General features: G+C 36.3%; 1 protein-coding gene across 1 annotated transcript in view; it reads left to right on the top strand.

Moving 5' to 3' along the window:
- Positions 1-24,238, top strand: part of LOC150086919 (uncharacterized) — a 290,440-nt gene that overhangs the window by 117,600 nt on the left and 148,602 nt on the right. Inside the window, exon 6 of the mRNA XM_090372322.1 lies at positions 19,642-19,741. Coding sequence (XP_090228448.1) covers positions 19,642-19,741 — 100 coding nt within the window. The remainder of the gene's footprint in view (positions 1-19,641; positions 19,742-24,238) is intronic.

Below are 24,238 nucleotides of genomic sequence, written 5' to 3'. Positions count from 1 at the left end.
TTGATGAACGCTCTGAGTATGATACCAATTTCATCAAGTGAATGTGAGTGAGGATTTTCACAAAGAAGATTGTCAGCCCAACCAGAGCTTTGTCGATGACAAAAACAAGTTCTTCACTACTATTTCTTAAAATTGTAGGCCCACCGCTGACATGCTTCGATTCAACAAAATATGTCTATTTGGGGCTGCTTGATCATTCATTAACAGACACAAACAGTAAGAAAACAAGTGGGCATATTGTGTCAAATGAGAACTTAATAAAAATTTGAAATTTTCTTTAAAAACTTTAAAGATAAATAATTTTGTTTTTTACATGATTGAAGATTTCAGTGAAGGGGAAAACATTTCACCATAATAACGTAAAAATCCACGAAATTGCAGTTATCGGTATTATTGTAAATGCAATAAGATCGAGTTTACTACTTGTTTATAATTAGATGCACTAACAGAAAAGCCCAATAAACCGGAAAGTGCAAATTGTTTTTATTGTTATTTGGTCACGACCACCAGAAATGTGCTTTCGAAAAATATCACAAAGGCGTTCAATGATTCTTATAACAGAGAACATATGATTACGATGAAAGGGTAGTGCAATTTCCATTATAAATATGATCTTTTAGAGAGATAAATAACTTAGTAATATAGCAAAATTTTCAACTTCCAAGGACTTGGAACGAATTACAAAAAAAAAAAAAAAAAAAAGTGTTATTGGATTCACATTATGATATTTTCATGATACTTCCATTTATTCCGGGATGCAAAATATGTTTCCACTTTTTTTTAAGTTTGCACCGGCTGGCAAAAACTTACGTAAAGTTTAATTTCCATAAGTCAGGGAGTTCCTGTATTTCATGGAAAGGGAAACACATTTCACTATAATAACGTGAAAACCCACAGAATTTCAGCTGTCGGTACTATAGCAAATGCAAGAAGATCGAGTTTACTACCCATTTATAATTGAGTACACTAACAGAAAAGTCCAATAAACTGGGAACTGCAAATTGTTTTTATTGTTTTATGGTAGTGATCTCCAGAAATGTGTTTTAGAAAAATACCATGAAGGCAATAAAGACTACCGAGTCAACAGCAGGGATTCACAAAAAAGCAACGAAAATGTTGAAAATGACATCTAACATAATAGTAGGGTTTTCTCAGCACAAAAGCTCAAAAAATACTGTGTTATGTGAGATTTTCTGCAATTCTCAAACTGTGTGAGTGAAACTGTGTTATATAAGTACTGTGTTGTGCAACAATTGCCGCAATTTATCAATCATGTTAGAGCAAAACCGTGTTGTAGAAGTACTGTTATACGGGGGTTGCCTATATATGAATGATATTGCTGAAGTTGTATCAGGCTTAATGTCTTTAAGTTTGCATATGATATGAAGGTTGGCGGAGTTAATGACAGTAATGATAGTATGCTACTGCAACAGGAGCTGAAAAAGTTGAGCAGATGGGCTGAGAGGTGTCAACTGAAGTTTAACATTGACAATTATAAAGTATTGCATGTGGGTAGCAGTAGCCCCAGAGTAACGTATCAACTGGGTGGTACTACACTCAGGTGCAGTGGAGAATGAAAAGGACCTGGGGGTAATTGTGCAGTCAGATATGAAGTTTTCTGAGCAGTGCAAAAATCTTCAAGAGTAGCTCATGGTGCCTTCTCAATTATATACACAAATTTCGCTAGGGAATAAGGAGGTGATTGTCCCCTTTTATAAAGCAATGGTCGGGCCGCACCTTGAGTACTGTATTGAGGTCTGGAGGCCTAATTTTAGGAAAGATGTAGAGCTGCTGGAATGAGTACAGAGAAGGGCAATGAGATTGTTGAGGAGAACAAAGGGTTGGTGTTACCAATAAAGGCTTAAGTTCTGAAAATTGCAGCTTCTTGAGACTAGGCACCTCTGAGGCGATCTAATTGAGGTGTATCAGGTCTTGAAGATTGAGTAAGCTCAGTGCTAATGGGATTCTTCCTCTTGCTCAGATTACTCACCTGAAGGGGCACAAATTCAAATTGAGGAAAGACAGTTGTAGAGTAGATGTGTGGAAATTCACTTTTAGCCAGCAGGTGGTTGGTTTGGTTGATAGTTAGAAGAAACGGCCATCTGTTGTAGTGGAGGTCAGGAACTTAAATATGTTCAAGGCAGAACTAGACAAACATTTGGAGTGAATGGATGGGTGAAATGGGAAGGGTGTGTTTTTTTTTTTTTTTTTGGCCGATGTTATATATAACATCAACCAAAAATTGCTTTCTTGCATCATGTGCCCCCACTAATGCTAACTTGTGAAGGCATTCACAATATGAGATATAGTTAAATGATGCCAATTTTTGTCTGGATGAAATACATCCTTTACTTTAACATAGCATACAAATAATGAACATTATTCAGCAGATTGTATGGCGCCTCCGTAGCCAGGTGGGCAGGAGCAGCAGTGCGTAGCACACGCTTCTTGATTAGACTGGGGTTCGAGCCCATGCCCACCAAATATGGAGGATGCGGAAAGGTCAGAGAATGACCACCGCATATCCCCGGAGCAATATAGCCTTAGTTGCTAATGCTCCTGAAAACCAAACAACAATAACAATCAACAGATTGTAAGCTGTCATGCTGAATGTATGGTCTTTATCCATCATTTCACAAGTATTTTGTGGGCGCTTCCATAGCCAGGTGGGTAGGAGCAGCAGTACATAGCACACGCTTCTTGGTTAGACTGGGGTTCGAGCCCTTGACCACCAAATACGAAGGATGTGGAAAGGTCAGGGAACGACCACCGCATATCCCTGTAGCAAAATGGCCATAGTTTAAAATGCTGCTAAAAACCAAATAACAACAACAAGAAGTATTTTGTGGTATTGGGCTTGTTCCTTGGATTCAGGAGGCGCCTTCGTAGCCAGGTGGGCAGGAGCAGCAGTGCGTAGTACACGCTTCTGGATTAGACCGGGGTTCGAGCCCATCACCACCAAATACGGAGGATGCGGAAAGGTCAGGAAATGACCACCGCATATCCAGGAGCAATATGGCCTTAGTTGCTAATGCTCTTAAAAACCAAATAACAAACAAACCTTGGATTCAGAAAACTCGCACCATCCATTTTTGACTTCATGAACGTTGATGAACTGCTGTTTGCACAGCAAGTAAGCCATTTGCTGAAATAAGTGGTTGTCCAGTGGTGCCAGGTCTGGGCTGTATGTTTTTCTCTTGTTCACATTGCAAAGAAGGCATGTCTGTCATTGTCTTTGCATTGTTTCAGTAGCATTCTCATCTGTAACTAACTCAGTGTTCTATGCCCTTGAAATCCAATGCATCAGGATTTCACATCCTGTTCTTGAACGATGTCTCATTGGGATTGGAATTGGGGCTTTGTTTGAATTACCCCCCTCTTCATTTTTCTGGTTCCGATTTTTGAAGAAGACCCACTTTACATTATACCTAGCAATTTGATTGATGAAACATTTACCCTGAGAATTGCCATCACTTCTTTACAAATACAGCAGGCCCCCGTTATAATGCGGTTCGCTTTGCGCTGATTCGCTATAACACTGTTCTTATATTATAATCCGTATGTGATTATAACGCTGTCACAGATCACTATAACGCTCTTTTACAGATTGCATTTTTGGCATATTTAACGAAATCGTTTCATTTGATGGAGTCGAAAGCTTGAAAATGAATAGCAAAACAACATTAAAACGTTTCTCACGCCGACTTGAGAAATTTTCCCACGCTCAGTGAAATTTTCTCGCACGCTAATTTAATTGCAGTAGAGTGACTTGTTACGTAGTTCCGAGATCAACATTTTAAAAAATGATCCAGTATATTGCTTGTAATATTTGCGTGATATACATTTATCCGAAGTCTAGTCACACTCAGTACAGTACATATTAGACATCGTGCGAAACGGACAGTTTACTCGAACATTGTATCATAATTAATGCAACCAACGCAGTTACATTTTCGAAGAGTTAATAATGGAGGATAAGAATGAAAAAGCAACAACAACAATGTCTGAGCGCAATACGAAGACTATAAATGTAAGAAAAAGACTGAATTTGAAAATTAAATTAGAAGTTTTGAAGCGAATCGATTCCGGTCAAAGACAAGCGGATGTGTGCCATAATTTAGAACTTGCAAGTTTAACTGTAAGAACAATTATAAAAAAAAATAAAGAATTAATTTTAGCAGCAGGAAAGGTAGCTGTTCCACTGCAAGCAACTAGGGCTAGGTCGGCTATTAGGATTGAAATGGAAAGACTAACTAATTTTATTGAAAATAATATCCGATGCAGAATTCAGTTAAGTGATGATCTGAAGAAAACTCACCTAAAAAAAAAAAATGTGGAACCATTTAAAACTAGTAAGGGCTGGTTGAGTAGGTTTAAAATCCAGGGAGAAGCCGCAAGTGCAAATTAAGGAGCCGAAACTTTCAAAAAAGAACTTGTTAAAATTATTAAAGAGGGATATTGTGTGTTATACTTCTCTACAAGTTTTTAACATAGATGAAGCAGGACTTTTGTGGAAACGAATGCCTAAAAGAAGTTTCATATTGAAAGAAGAAAAAAACATGCCAGGTTTCAAAGCGGCGAAGGATCGGTTGACTTTATTGTTGGGTGGTAACGCTGTGGGGGATTTAAAATTAATACCCCTTTTATTTTATTTGGAAGAGGGCCAAAGTTCAACCCAAAATCGACACATTTTTCATGATTAAATTCATCAATTAAATCAATTTAGATCAATTAAATTCATGATTTGATTGGAATTTTAAGTTTAATTTTGATACGTAAGTAGCTACCACATAATTATATATGTATGTAATGCAGAATATTTATATGTACAAATATTTGAATACTAAATATTTTGACCGACATTTGTGCATCTTTTCACTACCGTTTATTATTGATTATGAAATATCCTATGGCACTGACCGCAACTCACAAATATATATGTTACATTATGGGAATATGGTGCTCGCTTAGCGCTCTGTTTTTACGGAACGAATTATCAGCGTTAAGCGGGGGTCACCTGTATGTAGGTGATGCTGAACTTGTTTGGCTATCAGTTCATGCAGAATATTTCAGTAGCTTCTGTTGACTTTGCCAAGCCAGTGAAAATGACGATGTATAGTTTAGATTGCCTTGTTCAGCCAACAATCTCTGGGTGCTTGTGGCCAGAACAGTTTCCATGACTTCTTGTAGTGCCTCAGAATCAGTGTAGAGTGGCATCCAGAGCAGGCTCTATTGTAAAAGTTTTTATTATGTTCTTGAATTTTTTGAACCTGTTAATTGTTGCATGGCTTTCACAGCAGTCTTTCCTATAAGTCTGCGGATGTTATTGCTTTGATTACTGTATGGCCTAGTTTCTGCTCTTGAAGTACAGTAAACCCCCACTATTCGCGGTATCTGTATTCGCGGTTGCTGATTTAATATAAAATGAAACCTGAAAAAATGTGAATTTAAAGCGCTGTGAACATTTTCCACCATAAAAAAAACATGGGTGTGGCTAAAATTATCTTTCCCGGTCAAAATAGCGCTCAGTGGGTGGGGGAGAGGGGTGACAAAATCGCGAGCGTGGATGTTTCTCGCTAATCCTTGTTCAGTATGTGTTATGTGCTTGTCATAGAAGGTTTCATCATTTGCTTTTAATTTATATGCTTATAAATTGAATAAATTCATAAATTGATATGCTTACAAAAGTGATAAATCTACCATTTTGCAGTGTAAAACAGACTTTTTCCAGTGTGTTAACAGAAGAAAGTGACTTTATTTGGACAAGTTCTTTCTAACCCGTACAAAAATATGGCTACGAATAACAAGGGAAATGTGAAAATATCAAAGAAGGTGATGACATTAACGAATAAAATTGAGTTATTAGACAAAATTTCTAATGGTGAAAGTGTCTCTTCAGTGGCAAAACATTATAAAATCAATGAGTCAACGGTATGATCAATCAAGAAATCGGAAGAAAAAATCCGCCGTAGTGTCCGTGAAAACGCGCTAATTGCTTCAAAAATTTGCTCTGTAACTCGTGATGTTAAATTAGAAAAAATGGAAAAGGCTTTAAATCTGTGGGTAGAAGACCGAACTCAAAATAAAATTCCGTTAAATTCACTCATCATTCGTGAAAAGGCAAAACTCCTCTATCAACACTTTAGTGAAACTGGTGTAGCACTGGTGGGATAAGTTTTTTAGCTAGCAAAGACGCTGGTTTGAAAGATTTGTTTGAAATTTCTAATAAATATTACATTTAATATTAAATTGTTTCTTATTTTCATTTCGATGCCATATGCTTGCATTTCACTATGTACTGTCTATGTACATAGTCATATTATGAAGGTACATATAATACATACATAGACAAAATTTTAGACTAGTTTTTGTTATATATTTCATACTTTGGAACTGAACCCCTTTATTACTATGGGAGCCATAACTCAGTATTCGCAGCATTTCTCAAGAACGTAACCCCCGCGAATAGCGGGGGTTTACTGTAGTTAATTTTGAGTGCTCTTTCTAAATGATCTTAAGGGGGAGAAGGATATATGGCAAAAAGGGATAACATAGTGAAGCCTCTATTAATAAACAGCTCTGAATAGTGGCCAGCCTTATTTTCCCCAGTCCCAAGATAGGGTTTTTTTAATGCATTTACCTCTTTTTAATGGACACTCTCTGTAGTTGGCACATTCAGCCACACTAATTTAATTTAAAAACAAAAGTATATGAAAATACTCTCTATACAGTGAAACCTATGTTTATGTGATATGATTAATATCTTCCTTTCTTTTGTTGGCCAATGCTGGAAATCTGCTTTCTCAGATTAAGAACCTTAGGGGGCATAGATTCAAATTGAGAAAAGACAGTTGTAGAATAGATGTGCGGAAGTTTGCCTTTAGCCAGCAGGTAGTTGATTGATGGAACAGACTTCCATCTGTTGTTGTGGAAGTTGATATCTTAAATAAATTTAAGGCTGAACTAGACAAACATATGGAGTGACCAGATGGGTAAAATGGGAAGGGTTTTTTTTTTTGGCTGATGCTTTCTTGCATCATATGCCTCAACTAATGCTAATTTAAAAACAAAAGTATATGAAAATACTCTCTATGCAGTGAAACCTATGTTTATGTGATTATGATTAATTTCTTTCTTTTGTTGGCCAATGCAGGAAATGTTTATGAAATAACAGCCAAAACTATACTGCACCCAGTATAGTTTTGGCTGTACTTTCCAATATTGTGCAATTGGAAAGTATAATTTAAAACTATACTTTCCAATTGCACAAAAAAGGGAATAAAACTGTAAAAAAAGATTGTCACTCTTGGTTGAAACTCACATTTGCACAACAACATAATAAAAGTTGCGGCAGAAAGCACATTTGCCAATGTTTATAAAAACAGTGAAAAGGAGCTGTAGTGCCATGTGCAAATTTCAAGATCACATATACTGGTGCCAAGTCGTGAAGTGGCAAAGTTCCCATGAACACTGAGTTTAAATGGGAATCAGAGTTTCCACATATAAATTGCGCTCGCGCTTGCATGCGCGCTGTTAAACATAGTTTCATTGTGCATTGCCAAAATCATTTTTCAATTCTACAGTTTATTTTCAGTGTGTATCTATTTTATTTAATGTTCTCTAAAGAAAAGATGTAAAGTATTGAATTAGAAAAGAAGGAAAAATTAAGTGTCCATGCACTTTCTGAAAGATTTAGTGTGAATAAACAAAAGTTAACCATTTAATTTGAAATAAGGATACAATTTATAGGATGGGCTTTAAATGGTAACAAAATTACTAAGGTGATTAAGGTGAGAAAAACAGGCAGTTGCTTTTGATGCATGATCAGGTTTGACTGGTTTTGCTCTATTTGATCAAAGAACAACCCAGTAAGTGGATAATTAATTTAACAAAGGGTATTGTAGGCCAGGAGAGACTTAAAATGAATGACTACAAAGCTTCCAGTGGATGGCTTGAGAAATTTAAAAACAGTATGACATTTCATTTAAAGCTGTAAATGAAAAACAAAAAGCTTTTGGAGTAAACAAGTTACAGAGTGATATCAGAAGTTAGTTAGCATCTGTGTGTTATATAACAAAGCAGACATTTTTAACTGTGGTGAAATAGGACTATTTTTTAGATCACCTTCCAGATGAAATGGCAGTTTCAAAGTTGAAAAGTATAGCATTTAAAAAATCTCAAAAGAAAGACTGTCTTGCTGTGTGTGAATATGTTAAGCCAATATGATTTAACAGATTTTGTCACTATGTTAAATGCAATTTTTTGGATATGTTCTGCTATGGGAAAAAAACAACACAAATTAATATCAGTATAAAATATGTACTTAGGTTATTGTTGGAGGAAGAGCTCCAAGGCCACATTGAAAAACAATGCTGCCAACATACTTCTCTGGGGCACTTCTCAGGTAATGTTGAACTGAATTGATAGTTGTAGCATTTAATAATTGGTTAAATGCTAACTGTTAATGTGTTTTGGAATAATGTGAAGTAAGCTGCCATTAATGCCAAAATAAGATTCATTCCAGTATTTGTGAAAGTGCTGAGGTTAAAATGTTGTCATAAGCAGCTTTGCTCATTTGTTTGGGGATTTGAATCCTAAAAAAGGGTTTACAGTAAATTGGCAGTGGGGGATCAACCAGATGTAGTTGAACGAATGTGAGGAGGTCAGTGAGAAAAACTGAGTTTTAAGTGTTGATAGTCAGGTCATCTCAAACAATTATAGTAATGTGCTTTCTGTTGAAATGGGTTTTGAAACTTTTGGATGTCTGGGGATTGGCATTACATTATACCAGCTTTGGATGTTTGGAATGTTCCCCTCCTTGGAGAATCTCCTAACATTGTGGTTCTCAACCCATACTTCTGGGGGTACCTCGAGCGGCACCAAGGGATACTTTGTGCATTGCATCCAAAATTGCAGATTTTTTTATTCTTGTTTTGAAAAAACTAAATTGAAACCAAACTGTCCAGCCTTCACTTTGGTACTATAAAAAGTAGTACCAAAGTGAAGTCACATGATTTCCCCATAAATCACTTGTCATTTCATGTATATTTTTGGCTAGTTTAGCCCTTAGCAGTTTTTGCTATACTAAGTTTAACTTAGTTGAAGGAAGGAGGTAATGTCTAGTGTTTACAAAAATTTACTTTATAACTAATGTACCACACTTAGCATTAACATTGGTTCTTAATCTGAGCAAGAGGAAGAATTCCATCAGCATTGAGCTTGCTCAACCCGTTCAAGGCCTTATACACCGCATTCAGATCACCTCACATGTGCCTAGTCTCCACACGCTGCAATTTGCAGAACTTAAGCCTTTCTTGGTAAGAGCACCCCTTTGTTCTCCTCACCAATCTTCTTGCCCTTCTTTGTACTTGTTCTAGCAACTCTACATCCTTCCTGAAATGAAGCCTCCAGCTTGTACACAGTACTCAAGGTGTGGCCTAACCATTGCCTTGCACAACGGCATAATCACCTCCTTGTCCTTGCTAGCAAAATTCCTATATATCATTGACAAGACTCTGTGACCTGTTCTGGCAGCCTGTCTGCACTACTCAGTGAACTTCATATCTGACTGCACATTTACCACTGGGTCTTTTTCATTCTCCACTTCCGTCAGTGTAGTACCACACAGTTGGTAAGTTTCTCTTGGGTTACTGCTACCCATATACAGTACTTTGCATTTGTCAATGTTATACTTCAGTTGCTACTTTTCAGCCCATTTGCCCAACATGACAAATGTTCGCTGTATTCTCACCCAGAGGTAGCTGGTTGTAATTAGTCTCACTAATTACAAATAGCTACTACTGAAATACTCTTTTATTGCATCTCCAGCTGAGGGGAGAAACTGTCTGTTTACACTAATTATTCACTAATGAGTCCTTTTGTTACAAAAATTACTAGGCAACTGAATACTGAATATATTGAAGTGAATATACAGCAATTTTTAGCTACTTTCCCCTCTTTGAAATATGGATGTACAGTAGATAAGAGTCCCAGAAACTCTTTGTAGGGTTTCAAATTTATGCTGGAGTGACATGGTGGTTTTTCTGCATAACTATTTTAAATTTTTATTTCACAACACCCTCCAATCATGGACAAATTTTTAGAAAGAGAAAGTTAGATTCTATGGAGAGAACAGAAAATCCTGAGAAAAGATATGAAGGCGAGTTGAGAACACCTCAGTATGACAGACCAAGTGGTGAATGTAATCATGACTATTTACCAAGTCTGTCTATAAATAAAAATTATATCCCTCTCTATTGATGAGACATTTTGAGAGTCTCTTGAATCAAGACTTGAATGGTAAGTTGCTTGCTTATTTCAAGGAGAAAAGGACATATTACATAAAAAAGACTTCATTGGTGAAATCTATGTTTGTGAGTCGTAAAAAAAATTATTGAACACCTTACTGAAAGTGAACTGTCGCATTGCTTGTCAAGGAGAGGCCCACACTATTGGTGAAAATTTTATAATGCCATATACTATTGACCTGTGTGAGATAATATTTTAACCCAACGAATCAGCAAAAATAAAACAATCTCTGAATTCAAAGAAAAATCATTTTTTGGAGAAAGAGAGCTGAAGCAGGACAATATGATACCTTCGATACTTTTATTACATGTCTTGTTGAAAAAAATATCTGCAGAGGCAGATTTACAGAAAGAAATAAGTGACCACACATAGCTGTCGATCTCTTAGCATTAGTAGGGACATATGATGCAAGAAAGCAAGCTTATATAGTATCAGCCAAAAGAAGGGAAGAAAAAAAAAACACAACCTTCCCATTTCACCCATCCATTCACTCCAAATATTGGAGTGAATGGGCGGGTGAAATAAGTTCCAGACTAGTTCTGCCTGGAACTTATTTAAGTTGCTGAATTATTCTTTTGAAGAATATTTTCCTCTGAATACAGACATTGAAAATTACAGGTGGATAGTGAGCCCCCTTCTTTAAAAACCAAAACTTTTCTGCTCTATCCACAACAGAAGAACTGATTGATATCTCTTGTGACATAGCACTCCAAGAAAATATTTTTAGTGTTCCACCATCTTCGTTCTGTCCTAGTTTGTTGGAGTCTTTCCCTAATATAGCAGACAAAGCAGTTCCTAAACTTTTACCATTTGGGAAGATTTTTTTATGTGAACATGGGTTTGCCAAATATTGTTACACAAAATCAAAAAAAAAAAAAAAAAACAGACTTGATGCTTCAACAGACATTTGTTGTGAATTATCGGTTTTGATTCCTAATTTCATCAAAATCACAGAAAATCTGTCACAGCAGATCTTTCATTAGATTCGCTGAGTAAGTTTATTTTATTATTTTAAAAAGTAATACTTACTTTTTTTTAATTTTATTTTAAGAGTAGCGATTATTTTTTGATTCCCCTATAGCAGTACACATATGCAAAAAATCTAAAAATGCCCCTTTCTTAGCATTCTATGCCCACAATAATCTTAGGATACAATAATCTACAATAATCTTATCAAGCTGAACTTCCAGGAAGTACCTCAGCTAAAAAAGTTTGAGAACCACTGTCCTAACATAAATGCAGTAGCACTTTTATTAGTGTGGCTGTTTATTTGTGGAATGAATATCAAAAATTCATCTGTCCCTATAACTATTGTTATAACCAAATTCATTCAAATTCAGAATTTATATTGTTATAGCAAGAATTCATCTGTCCCTATAACTACATTTCCACTACCATGCACTATGTTAACTAGTTACATGTGATATTAGTGCCAAATCAACAAAACAAAAGCTCTACAAATAAGTATTAAATCGTAACTCTTTTGGATATGTTAGGCAAATATTATGATCCTTAAGTCATCTCTTTTGATGATTATACAGTTGAAGCTCTATATAATTGACCCTCTAGGAGAATGAAAAAAAATGGTCGTTATATCGATCATTCATAAAATCAGTGATGAAACAAGTAAAAGTTTAAATATTTAATGTAATTATACTAATATTGTAATATAGTATAATCTTATTTATAATATATACTACAGAATTAAACAAGAAAATTATGATTGTAAATTTTGCATTGATTGTAGAGTGCAGTAAGGTTACAATTAAATTGTAAATTTCACTGCATAGGCTACGTACTTATCAAGACCTGACAAGAGAAAAGTTTCATATTTTAAAATAATGTGTCAAAACACACTGTTTCAATGGTAGAGCATATTTTAAAAGAGAATTGTGAAGTGCATGATAGCATTTATTTCACTTTCACTGTTAGTCTGTGCTTGAAAAAAAATTGATGTACAATTTCTAATCCTTGATGAGCATTTTTCGCTGAAGTTTCTTGTTCAACCACAATAAGTTCCTCATCTCCATCACCACAAATTTCAGAAGATTCCATTATGTCTACAATGAGTTCTTCATTCGTGCATATCCTGAAATATTCAATGTCTGCATCCACTTCTGCATAATTTTTGAAACAAGTTTTCCTGTAAGTTTAGGTAGCAGTAGTAGTGGCATGTGATGCAAGAAAGCAAGTGTATGAGCTTATGCAGCATCAGCAAAAAAAAAATATATCACACCATTCCCTCCAAATGCCTGTCCAGTTCCTCCTTAAATTTTTTAACCTATCAACTTCCACAATGACAGATGGAAGTTTGTTCCAGCAATTAACTGCCCGCTGGCTAAAGGCAAATTTCCGCACATCTATTCTACACCTGTCTTTTCTTAATTTGAATTTATGCTCCCTTAGGTTAGTAATCTGAACAAGTGGAAGGATCCCATCAGAATTCAGCATGCTCAACTCATTCAAGGCCTTATACACCTCAATCAGATCACTGCGCAGGTGCCTAGTCTCCAGCCACTGCAATTTGCAGAACTTAAGCCTCTCTTGGTAAGAGCATCCCTTCATTCCCCTCACCAATCTCGTTGCCCTTCTCTGTCCACACTCAAGTAAATGTACATCCTTCCTAAAATAAGGCCTCCAGACCTGTACGCAGTACTCAAGGTGTGGCCTGACTATTGCCTTATACAGAGGGACAATCACCTCCTTTTCCCTGCTAGCAAAATTCCTATATATCATTGACAAAACCCCATAACCTGCCCTGGCAGCCTGTCTGCATTGCTCAGAAAACTTCATATCTGACTACACAATTCCTCTCAGGTCTTTTTCATTTTCTACCACCTTAAGTATAGAACCACACAGTTGGTACGTTTCTCTGGGATTACTTCTACCCATATGCAGTACTTTGCATTTGTTAAGGTTAAACGTCAGTTGCCACTTCTTAGCCCATCTGCCCAAATTATCTAGATCCTGTTGCAGTAGCACACTGCCATTACTGTCATTAACAACCCTGCCAACTTTTGTATCGTCTCTCTCTCTCTCTCTCTCTCTCTCTCTCTCTCTCTCTCTCTCTCTCTCTCTCTCTCTCTCTCTCTCTCTCTCAGGGTAATAGGGAAATTTTTTTTTGCCTGGTGCAGCATAAGCTTCAGGCTTCCTTGCACCATATGGCTAATAATAATAATAATAATCTGCAAACTTCGATACTAAGCCTGATGTACCTTCATCAATATCATTGATAAATATACAAAACAACAGAGGACCCAACACCGAACCCTGTGGGACTCCAATAATAACAGTCCACATCTCCACTTAGTACACAAAGAGCAGCACCCATTAATTACCACCCTCTGTCTTGTCCCACTCAACTATCCTTTTATCCATTGTAGCAACTTATCCTTAATACCATTCTGCTCCAATTTGTACAATAGTCTTCCATGGGCAACAGTGTCAAAATCTTTCCTGAAATCCAAATATATGATATCAAAATTATTTTTTGCATCCAGTTCCTTTGTAACCACATCATAATATCCTATAAAATTTGTCAGACAAGACTTTCCCCTAACAAACCCATACTGTGTCTGAATTATTGCTGCAATCTTGTCTAGATGATCCTGCAATGCATCTTTAACCAGTGACTCCATTATTTTACCCGGAACAGAAAAGAAGTTAAACTAACTGGTTTGTAATTACTCGTGTCACCCATCGATCCCCCCTTTGTGAATTGGGGATACAGTTGCACATCTCCAGTCCGTGGGGACCTCCAATGAGTCCAAGGATGCTCTCATAATTATGGCTAAGGGTTTGCTTAGTTGCTTTGCCGCCTCCTTTAATACAACTGGATAGATCCCATCCACCCCAGGTGTCTTTTTTATGTTTAACTTCAACAATTTCTCCTGCACTTTGCTCTCAGTTATTACAAAATCATTAAGTATCCTGCTACAATTTGATAACCTTTTGCCATTTTCAAACCTTAATAACTAATCATGTGTGAATGTAGATGCAAAATACTCATTCAGTTTGTTTGCTATCTGAGCAGGATCATCAACAGTCGACACCATCGATATCAAGTGGACCAATCAGATTCATCCCTTTCCTTTTAGAGTTTATATAAGTAAAAAAATCCTTGCTGTTTTTCTTAGCATCTTTTGCCAAAGATTTCTTGTAATCTGCCTTCACCCTACCTAACCTCCTTTGTGACCTGATTACAGACTAGCTTATATCTGTCATAGGCATCTGAGTCGCTTGATAATTTATATGCATCCCATGCATTTTTCTTCTCTGTTACGAGTCTCATTAGTTCATTTGATAACCATTTAGGCCTAAACTTTGAACAATATTTCTTAATAGGTATAAAACTTTTAGTAGCATCCATAATTAATTCCTTGAATGCTTCCCACTTAGAATTTACTGTTGATAACATCGTCAGTTGATCCCACTGTACAGAATTTAAAAACTGTCTGAGTCCACTGTACTCACCTTTACGGAAGCAAAAACCCTTTCCTTTACCCCTGATGGTAATTATATCTTTAAGTAAATCCCACATCAGTACACTGTGATTGCTGTCACCTAGTGGTTCCTTTATCTGCAAATTCTTAATACACAAATGATCACTGCTGATAACCAGATCAAGAGTATTACCTTCTCTGGTTGCCTCTCGAACATGCTGCTGCTGCAGAAAACAATCATCCAAAAAATCCACAAAAGTCTTACTAGTGTGTGAGTGACCAACCCACAAGTTCCAGTCACTATATGGAAAGTTAAAATCCCCCATTATAAGGCATTCTGATTTACTAGCCCACCCTATTTCTCTGTACAATTGTTCATTGTACTCATTCGAGTCATTAGGCCTATAACACTCTCCTACTCTTATTTTCGCTTTCCCAGTGCTTATGTCACACCAAACTGACTCAACAGTGTCATCTGTTGAGTCAACTGTTCATCTATATCAACTGGATGCACTTTTGATTTTATGTTTTTCTTAATTACCAGCATAACACCTACTCCCTTCCTATCCTGTCTATCCTTTTTGTACACATTGTACTTCCCAAATTCCAGTTCTGCATTCCTTATGTCTGTGTGACACCACGTCTCTGCTATCCCAACAATATCTGCCTTTGATGTCTTGACCAACACTTCAAATTCATCAAATTTATTTACTATACTTCTAGCATTGGTATACATGCAAGTATACATGTACCTATCCTTATTATTAGTTACCCTAACACATCCCATATACCCACCTGTTTCACGATGACTGCCATAAGTCCCTGAAACCCCCAGCACCCCTCGCTCCAGGTCGCTACTTATTCTAATAGAAGTTGTGCAACAATTACCTTCACCTCTGCCTGCAGCTACTGTTAAACTATTAATCCTTATATCTCCCCAAGCTAGCAGTTTTCCGACCCACCTAACACTGCCTCGATAGCATCAGCAAATATTCTTGCACCCTTTCTATTTAAGTGTATACCATCCCTGTAGAAGCAGTCTCTCCTGTTAACAAGCACAGACCACACTGAAAAAAATTCTACCTCTTGAGCCTTGCACATTCTCTCCAGAGCCAAATTGATCGACAAGGCTCTCATCATGTATTCCCTCCTATCGTGTCTGGGCAGAATTGCAGAAATTTAACCCTGCCTCACGACTTTTTTTGCAACATTGACCTGTACTTGTTAAGTATGTAAATCTGCAGATCTCCTACTCTTAATGTCATTGGTGCCAACGTGTACAACAATATCACCTTTTGTGCCCTTAAAAGGTGGCGCCTCCGTAGCCAGGTGGGCAGGAGCAGCAGTGCGTAGCACAGGCTTCTTGATTAGACCGGGGTTCGAGCCCATGACCACCAAATAAGGAGGATGTTGAAAGGTCAGGGAATGACCACCGCATATCCTGGAGCAATATGGCCTTAGTTGCTAATGCTCCTAAAAACCAAACAAGAACAAAACAACAACAACCCTTAAAAGATGATATATAAAGCGTTATAAAGCAGGGTTAAAACTGCTTTACAACGTCATCAACTTTTGCCCCTGGCAGACATACCCCAGTTCTGTTCCATCTATCCTTTTTACACAATATATTCCCCATATCCCTGACAATAGAGTCACCAACAATAACTAGTTCCTTTGGGATCAGCGCATTCTGCCTTGGAGATTGCCGCTGTGTTGCCTGATGCCCAGGAGTGAGCTCTGGCGTTGAGTTAGGCAGCTGAGAGCTTGACAGGCCCCTCATATTAATTTCTTCGAAGGCATCTACCCTACACCTCAAGTTCTCATAGATGCCAAATAGAACGCTGAGTTGATGCCTAATTTCTAGACACACTCTGCACCTGGCACACACAAAGACATCCTCCTTGGCTAGATCATGTTCTGTTCCAAAGAGTTCGGCAAACATTTCACAAGTTGCACATTTTTTTTAGGCTGTGATGCGTTGGAGAATTGTCCCCCTCAGTTCTCCCCTGAGTCACAGCACTCCTGCCACTTTGTGCCCGTTGCTTTGCTGCTCTAGTCTGGGGCATGATATTTTAAATTTAAGATCAATAAATTTAATTAATTAATTGTCAATACTACGCTATCTAATAGAATCCTAAATGCAGTGATGCGTATTACGCTATATAATTATACGTTATAGCTTCCTAGTTACCACAATTAAAAATTTGAATTCCTACTACTCTATACAAAAACAATGGCTGCAAGTTTCGAACGAAATAACGGTTTTACATATATTAAGTAGTAATCTACAAAAAATCTTTATCTAAATTAAAAATAACCAGTGTAACAATAACTATAAGACTACGTATAAAGTACAATATAAAATAACAATTATGTAAATAAAAAGGCAAACACTGAATCGCTTTTTCTGAGCCTGTAATTCACAGCTGTAATTTTTAAAGAGAGTCAGCACCCTCTTTGATGATGATGATGCATATGCGCAAATATTTCTTCCCTATAATTGGACTGTTCTTTGCAATTAATAGAGGAAGAAGCATGTGAAACTTCACACATTGCATTATTCAAGGCAGTAAATCATGTTTAAAGCAGTTGGTGATCACTTTTTCATCAACTTGATCCAATGCTGAAACAAACAAATGTATTGCTTGCAGGATTTTGCATTGAATTTTTCTTTCAAACAGCACAATTTTATTTAATAGCATTTTTTTGGTAGTTTTTCTTAAAACATTTGGATTATACCTGGATTAAGCTTGATTAGGATCACACCTGGATTAGGCTTGATTAGATCACATCTGGATTAGGCTCTTCAGCCACTTGAAAGTGATCAAGTGGCTGAAGAACTGACATCACACGTGATGGTAGGTACTCGACAGTGATTGCATGTAGGTTGTTTACTTGACAATGAGGGATGCAGTTATCCACAAACAGCAAAATTTTTCTGTTCTTCTCACTCATCCTGCAATCTAAGTCTGATCTTTGTGGATTTGTGATGTCATCCATGCCTTTTGGTTTGCTCGATACATAGTTGGTAATGTCTTCAAACCTTTAAAGCATTGAGGCTTCTGAGCTTTCCCAATGATTAAAAGTGGAAGGTTCTCTGTGCCTGACGTGTTTTCTGCTAGGAGAACGGTAATCCATTGTTTGGCCTTTTTTCTGCCACTACATTTCTCGCCTTTAAATGTAAGTGTTTTATCCAGTAGCAATTTAAAAAAAAAAAAAAAAAAAAAAAAAAAAAAAAAAGAGTCCAGTTTCATCATCATTGAAGATGTCACTGTATTTGTATGTCAAATTTTCAGTTTTGAAGACTAAATGCTCAAGGCATAATACGTTATGGGTTGAAATTAACTATATAATATCAGTGTAAATACACCATAGTTTACCCATAAGTTTAACTACATACGTAGTATAACGGCATCATTTAGGTTTTATCACATATTGTGGCTACCTTCACAACGAGATACCTGGTATTGCACTACTTTAAATAAATAATGGTTCTCTAGTAGAGGAGACTACTGTTATTTATTCTCAGTGGGCACCACCACCCAGACGTGTTTCAGAGCTTGTTGGCTCACTCATCAGTGGGCATGCAGATACTGTGGTAATGCAGACCAGACATGCCATCGCGGTTGCGAAGTTAATTCCACAATATGAGAGATGCCAAATAGTGAAGATAATGATAATATTTTGAAGATTAAATGCTCAAGGCATAATACGTTATGGGTTGAAATTAACTATATAATATCGGTGTAAATGCACCATAGTTTACCCATAAGTTTAACTACATACGTAGTGTAACAGCGTCATTTAGATTTTATCTCATATTGTGGCTACCTTCAAAACAAGATACCAGGTATTGCACTACTTCAAATAAATAATGCTTCTCTAGTAGAGGAGACTACTACCCATAACATGTTATGCCCTGAGCATTTAGTCTTACAAAATATTATCATTATCTTCACCATTTGGCATCTCTCATATTGTGGAATTAACTTCCCAACCGTGATGGCATGTCTGCATTACCAGGGTACCTGCCTGCCCATTGATGAGTGAGCCAACAAGCTCCAAAACACATCTGGGTGGTGGTGGTGCCCACTGAGAATAAATAACAGTAGTCTCCTCTACTAGAGAAGCATTATTTATTTGAAGTAGTGCAATACCTGGTATCTCGTTGTGGAGGTAGCCACAATATGAGATAAAATCTAAATGATGCCGTTACACGTATGTAGTTATATGTAGTATGTAGTTATATGTATATAGTTTATGTAGTTAAACTTATGGGTAAACTATGGTGTATTTACACCGATATTATTTAATCAAATTTTCAAATATTAAAGTTAAAATCTGTCAGGACTGACATCACTCATTTTACAAAAGGGGATGGTACTACTGTCAGATTAAAGATGTAGTAATTCATACAAAAAGTCAGTATGCCATTAGTATGTAAATTTCTACAAGGAGAGTTTTACTGTATTACACTTAAAGTAACAGCTAGCTTTTTTGCTGTTATTGATATTGCATCAGGCTTCTATGTAACACCATATATTAATTTCTATTTCTGTGGATTACAATAAAGATATATTTAAAAATTTAATATTGGTTATGATATTCTGTTGGAAAATTATTATTATTTACTGGAAAAAAATATAATTTTCCAAAATAAATATAACATTTCAGAATGAATTTTCAGTTGTTGCTTATTCCTAGTTTTAAAATTGATCAGTTTTTAAATATTTTCAACATGTGCAACCTTCGATTTAAATTACATATTTTAACTGAACCTTAAATTTTTTTTAATACTAAAAAAAAAAAAAAAAAAAATATCTATCTGTTTACCATTGGATGTTTGTAGCTCTACTTTTGTATAATGAATTGATCAGAGATCTCTTTTCAGCAGAATAAAAAATCAAGCCAGCAAGGCTTTTTCTTTAATCCACTACTGACTCCACTATTGTTACAGCAGCTGCAGCTCAACTCTCTTTTAAATAATCAAGGTATGCCATTAAAGTAGTCTAATTTACACTTTGTAATGAAAGTACCATTTCAGAATATTAGAGGATATTTTAGTCAGTGTCAGTTTTGTATAGTTTATTTGTAATTTCAGTACTTCTAAATTGAATAATTGTGTTCACATTGTGATTATTATTTGAATATGCTCCTCCAGTCATCTGCATTCATAGAAATTTAGATGAGTGGGATAGCAGTATATTAATTATTGTGGAAAAGCAACAGAGGTATAAAAAATGGCAAAAACACAAATTGAAACAATATAAAAAGAAACAGTGAATAAAAGGCCAAGGGCAGTAATGGTTGTAGGAAATATTCTGTTTGCATTTGTGTCAAAGAAAATCAACTAGTTTTATTATTATTAGCCATACGGTACAAGGAAGCCTGAGGCTTATGCCGCACCAGCCAAAAAAAAAAATTCCCGAGTTACCCCCTGTGTGTGTGTGTGTGTGTGTGTGTGTGTGTGTGTGTGTGTGTGTGTGTGTGTGTGTGTGTGAGAGCGAGAGAGAGAGAGAGAGAGAGAGAGAGAGAGAGAAGTAGAAGGCATCACCAAGAAAGAGAAGAATGATGATATCCAGCTCAGGACCCTGGGTTTGCCAAGCCCATACTCATCAGATGTGAGCCCCGGAGTAAAAAGATAAAGTGCAGCCATTATCAACCCACGGCAGGATGGAAGCCTCCTCAACGATTCATGCTGAGGGAAAATGGACCATAATCTGCCACGCTGGTCCAGTGCGGGTTGGCAGATCGACCGTATTCAGCAGTCAGGAGCTTGAACCCCGGTCTACTCAAAGAGTGAGTGCTACTGCACTCCCGCTCCTGACCACTCGGCTACGGAGGCCTGTTTTACTTATATTATCCTGACAAAAACATTTGTGCAAGCCTAAATAAGATGCTGCTTATTATCTCAATTAATTAGAATATTATCTATTACAGTTTCATACAAATAGATTCATTACATTAAATATAGATTTATTACAGTATAATGTTCTTGAGGAAAGAAATATAGGGATATGCAGAAAAATTGCCATGAGTCAGATCAGAATGTGGTTGTGTTGCAATTCTACAAGCACGATAGGAAGGACTATATGCTGTGAAATCTTTGTGGATTAACTCAGGAGTATTTATAAGTGTGGCCTGCTTTAGTCAGAGTCTGTTTGGTAGAGGTGGAATACATGTGAAACAAAGGATTCACGGGATTGGTTGGTTTATTGAGGGATTTGTGGTGCAAGAACTGTTGCATCCAGAAAGTTGTGCTGGTAAGGATTCATGGGAACTTCTAATTAAGGAAGCCAGGAGTAATGCTTCTACATCTCAAGGGTTTTTGTATAAGGTCACAGAAGCTAGAATCTGATAATATTCAGAAGATCCTTGTCCAAGGTAACTAATGGAAGCCAGAGTCTGCTGACATTAAAGATATACTGAGAGCTGAGAGTAGCAGTGTTCTAAATGAAAAGAAAACTAATACTAGGAAACAAACTTACATAATTCCAAGGGATGTGCCAGGTTATTAAATACAAATGAATGCTTAGTCTGAAATTAAGCTGGAAACCTCTAACCTTTGAAAAGCAAGTGATTTCATAATTTTTATCAGCAAAAAAGCCGGCAGAACAGGAGATTTAAAATCTGAACTTCAAATTTTAGATTGAATTTTACTGACAATTCAGTGGGCCTCTACTTATGATTACATCGAAATCTGATATTGTGAGGAACCAACACACCTTCCATATGATCTTTTATTTTAAGGACCAATGATATTTGCAGGTACCAATGGCTTTCCGATATAGCTGTACTGATATGAGTGGAAATTTTCAGACGCGTGGCGCATGGAACATCACTTGTACGATTATTCTCAACCAATTAGTATCTTTGTTATTGTTCAACAGCATTATTGTTCAACACGTGGCATGCGGAACATCACTTGTACGATTTTTTTCAGATTTATGATGATCTGAAACTTAAAGCTCCATCAATCAGTAGCAGTGCTGCATGCTTTGAAATATAATCGTCTCTGATAACTATAATATAAAATATTTAGTCATACGTTAATGATGAACAGGCACAATATTTCACTGGTTGATGAGAGTCATTTACCACCTGATGACAGATGGGCAGCATTTCTCTATACAGTGTGGACACCACACTGCGACCCCCCCCCTTCTTGCATCGGTGCGCACTTGGGTGGTCACCTCCACTATATTAGGTGCAGTATTTCAGAACTTGTGCACATGGCGTATACCAAGGGATACTAACAGTCCCACCATTGTGAAGGTGCAAGCAGAGTATTTGGTTGTTGTAGGAGAACTGGACCTTGCTGAAATTCAGTCTTCTTGACTCACAAGTGTCACATAGATATCAGTTCCATCAGCATTTTAGACTCTCAGGTAGCAAGTTTCATACCTGAGAAAATGCATGTGACAAGCCTCAGGGAGAAATCTCAGGATCAATCAATACTTTTATATTTGTAATATTTAGCATTTTATAATTTGGCTGCATACAAATGCTTTGTCTTTAATTTTTTTTTGATCAACAATAGCTGTGCTTTTTTTGGGGCAATATGCAATGGTATGGCATACCAGCACCTTCCATAACAGTGGCTTGTGACATTTGTATGCAGCACACTTCCGAAATTTGTAATATTCCATAAATTATTTCACTATTGTTAAGATATTTTCTATATAAAACTTTATAACCATTTTTAGAATTCTAAATTACTCAGTCGGACTTCTGTTTAAAGAACTCCTTTTATAGCAATTTTTTTTTAATTCCCCTTGGAAATTACATTTAAAATAGTTTCCATTGAGTGAAGAAAATTTTCATATAATGTGAACGGCTTAGGAGAGACTTAACTGGGTATGCACTGTTTGCACTTCTGGCCTTCAGGCCATTTAGGAAATAGTGCTGCTGCTAAGAAGCAAGCAAGAATTGAGAGGGTTAAAGGGATTACCATCCTACAACTTACAGGTACCTGATAAAACCTATTCGACCACGTCCCACATACGGAGAAGTTGTGCTGGTCAACAGTGAGCAGATCAAGGGGTATTCCCAATGGGCCCTGGCCGCCTTCTACTGCAGTAGTGTCCAACCTTTACCCGTATAGGTTCCATATTCAAAGTTAGGTTTCTTTCGGGGGCCACACTGAGTGATTTGAGAAAAATTTAGTGTGTTACATTTTCCCTATCTTGTTACATGTAAAAGGAAGTTTCTTTTTTCATGTTACCATTTTTTATTTTCAGGCTATATATAAAAAAATGCAAATTCCCAATACTTTTATGTGTAACAAATCTATGTCACTAATTTACTTTTTAGATTTTATTAAAATTATAAAAATATGACTTTCTTTTGTTTTTCAGAAAAATACCTTACAAAAAAATGCCTTTAAATGCTCACTATAAAATTTACAACTTGAAAGGATCATTGCTTAAGATGAATATAAGGGGAATAAATAAAAATAATGATACACCTAAAATTGAAAATATTCGAAAATTTTATTAAGTACAATACACGATTGTATTTACTAAACAAAACATTTAATGAGAAAATTTTTTTGATAATAACTCCATTGAGTGAAGAAAATTTTCATATAATGTGAACGGCTTAGGAGAGACTTAACTGGGTATGCACTGTTTGCACTTCTGGCCTTCAGGCCATTTAGGAAATAGTGCTGCTGCTAAGAAGCAAGCAAGAATTGAGAGGGTTAAAGGGATTACCATCCTACAACTTACAGGTACCTGATAAAACCTATTCGACCTGATAAAACCTATTTTGATTTTAACTCCTCTTATTAAATTACTAATATTATTATCAACGTAGAACATATTGAGTATTACAGCTCTGATTCATACTATCTAATTAATTTTCAAACTCTTATTGACTATTTCATTCACTTCCTGTCTCTCCAGTAGTATACAATCGATACACACAATTATGGGAGATTTTTTGAATGGCTTGGTACAAAATTACATTAAATCTACACTAAGGTACTCGGCCCAAAGTTACCATATTTCTTTCAGGAAGGAAAATCGTTTTGAATATTTTCGTTAGATTCTTTTAATTGCGTTAATTTGAATTTTAATTGTTTTGAATTGATTTTGAATTGTGTTAAATTGATTATTTAATTATTTATATTTCCTTTAATTATTTATATTTTACTTTAATGTACCGGTAAGTTGTCGATTTTTTCGTTTTTTCCGTTTTAATTTCTGGAGGGTATCATACGGAAGTGTTCCACGTACTATATTGAGGTAAACTCCTCTTATTAAATTACTAATATTATTATCAACGTAGAACATATTGAGTATTACAGCTCTGATTCATACTATTTGATAATTAACAAAATTTAAAATGCTGTTTTAATTGATTTTCTGCTCCGGCTGTAGGTTGGACACCGCTGTGAATCAACTGTAAGCGCCCTGTTTGAGAATTAGGAGAGAGTGATTTACTTTTACCCCGACAAATACAGAAATCATCTGTTGTTTCGCAGA

Source organism: Mastigoproctus giganteus, chromosome 4, assembly GCF_048544385.1.
Source record: "Mastigoproctus giganteus isolate SK-2022 chromosome 4, ASM4854438v1, whole genome shotgun sequence".
NCBI classification, from domain to species: domain Eukaryota; kingdom Metazoa; phylum Arthropoda; class Arachnida; order Uropygi; family Thelyphonidae; genus Mastigoproctus; species Mastigoproctus giganteus.
The sequence above is the reverse complement of the archived record's forward strand: the minus strand, read 5'-3'. Positions and strand labels throughout refer to the sequence as shown.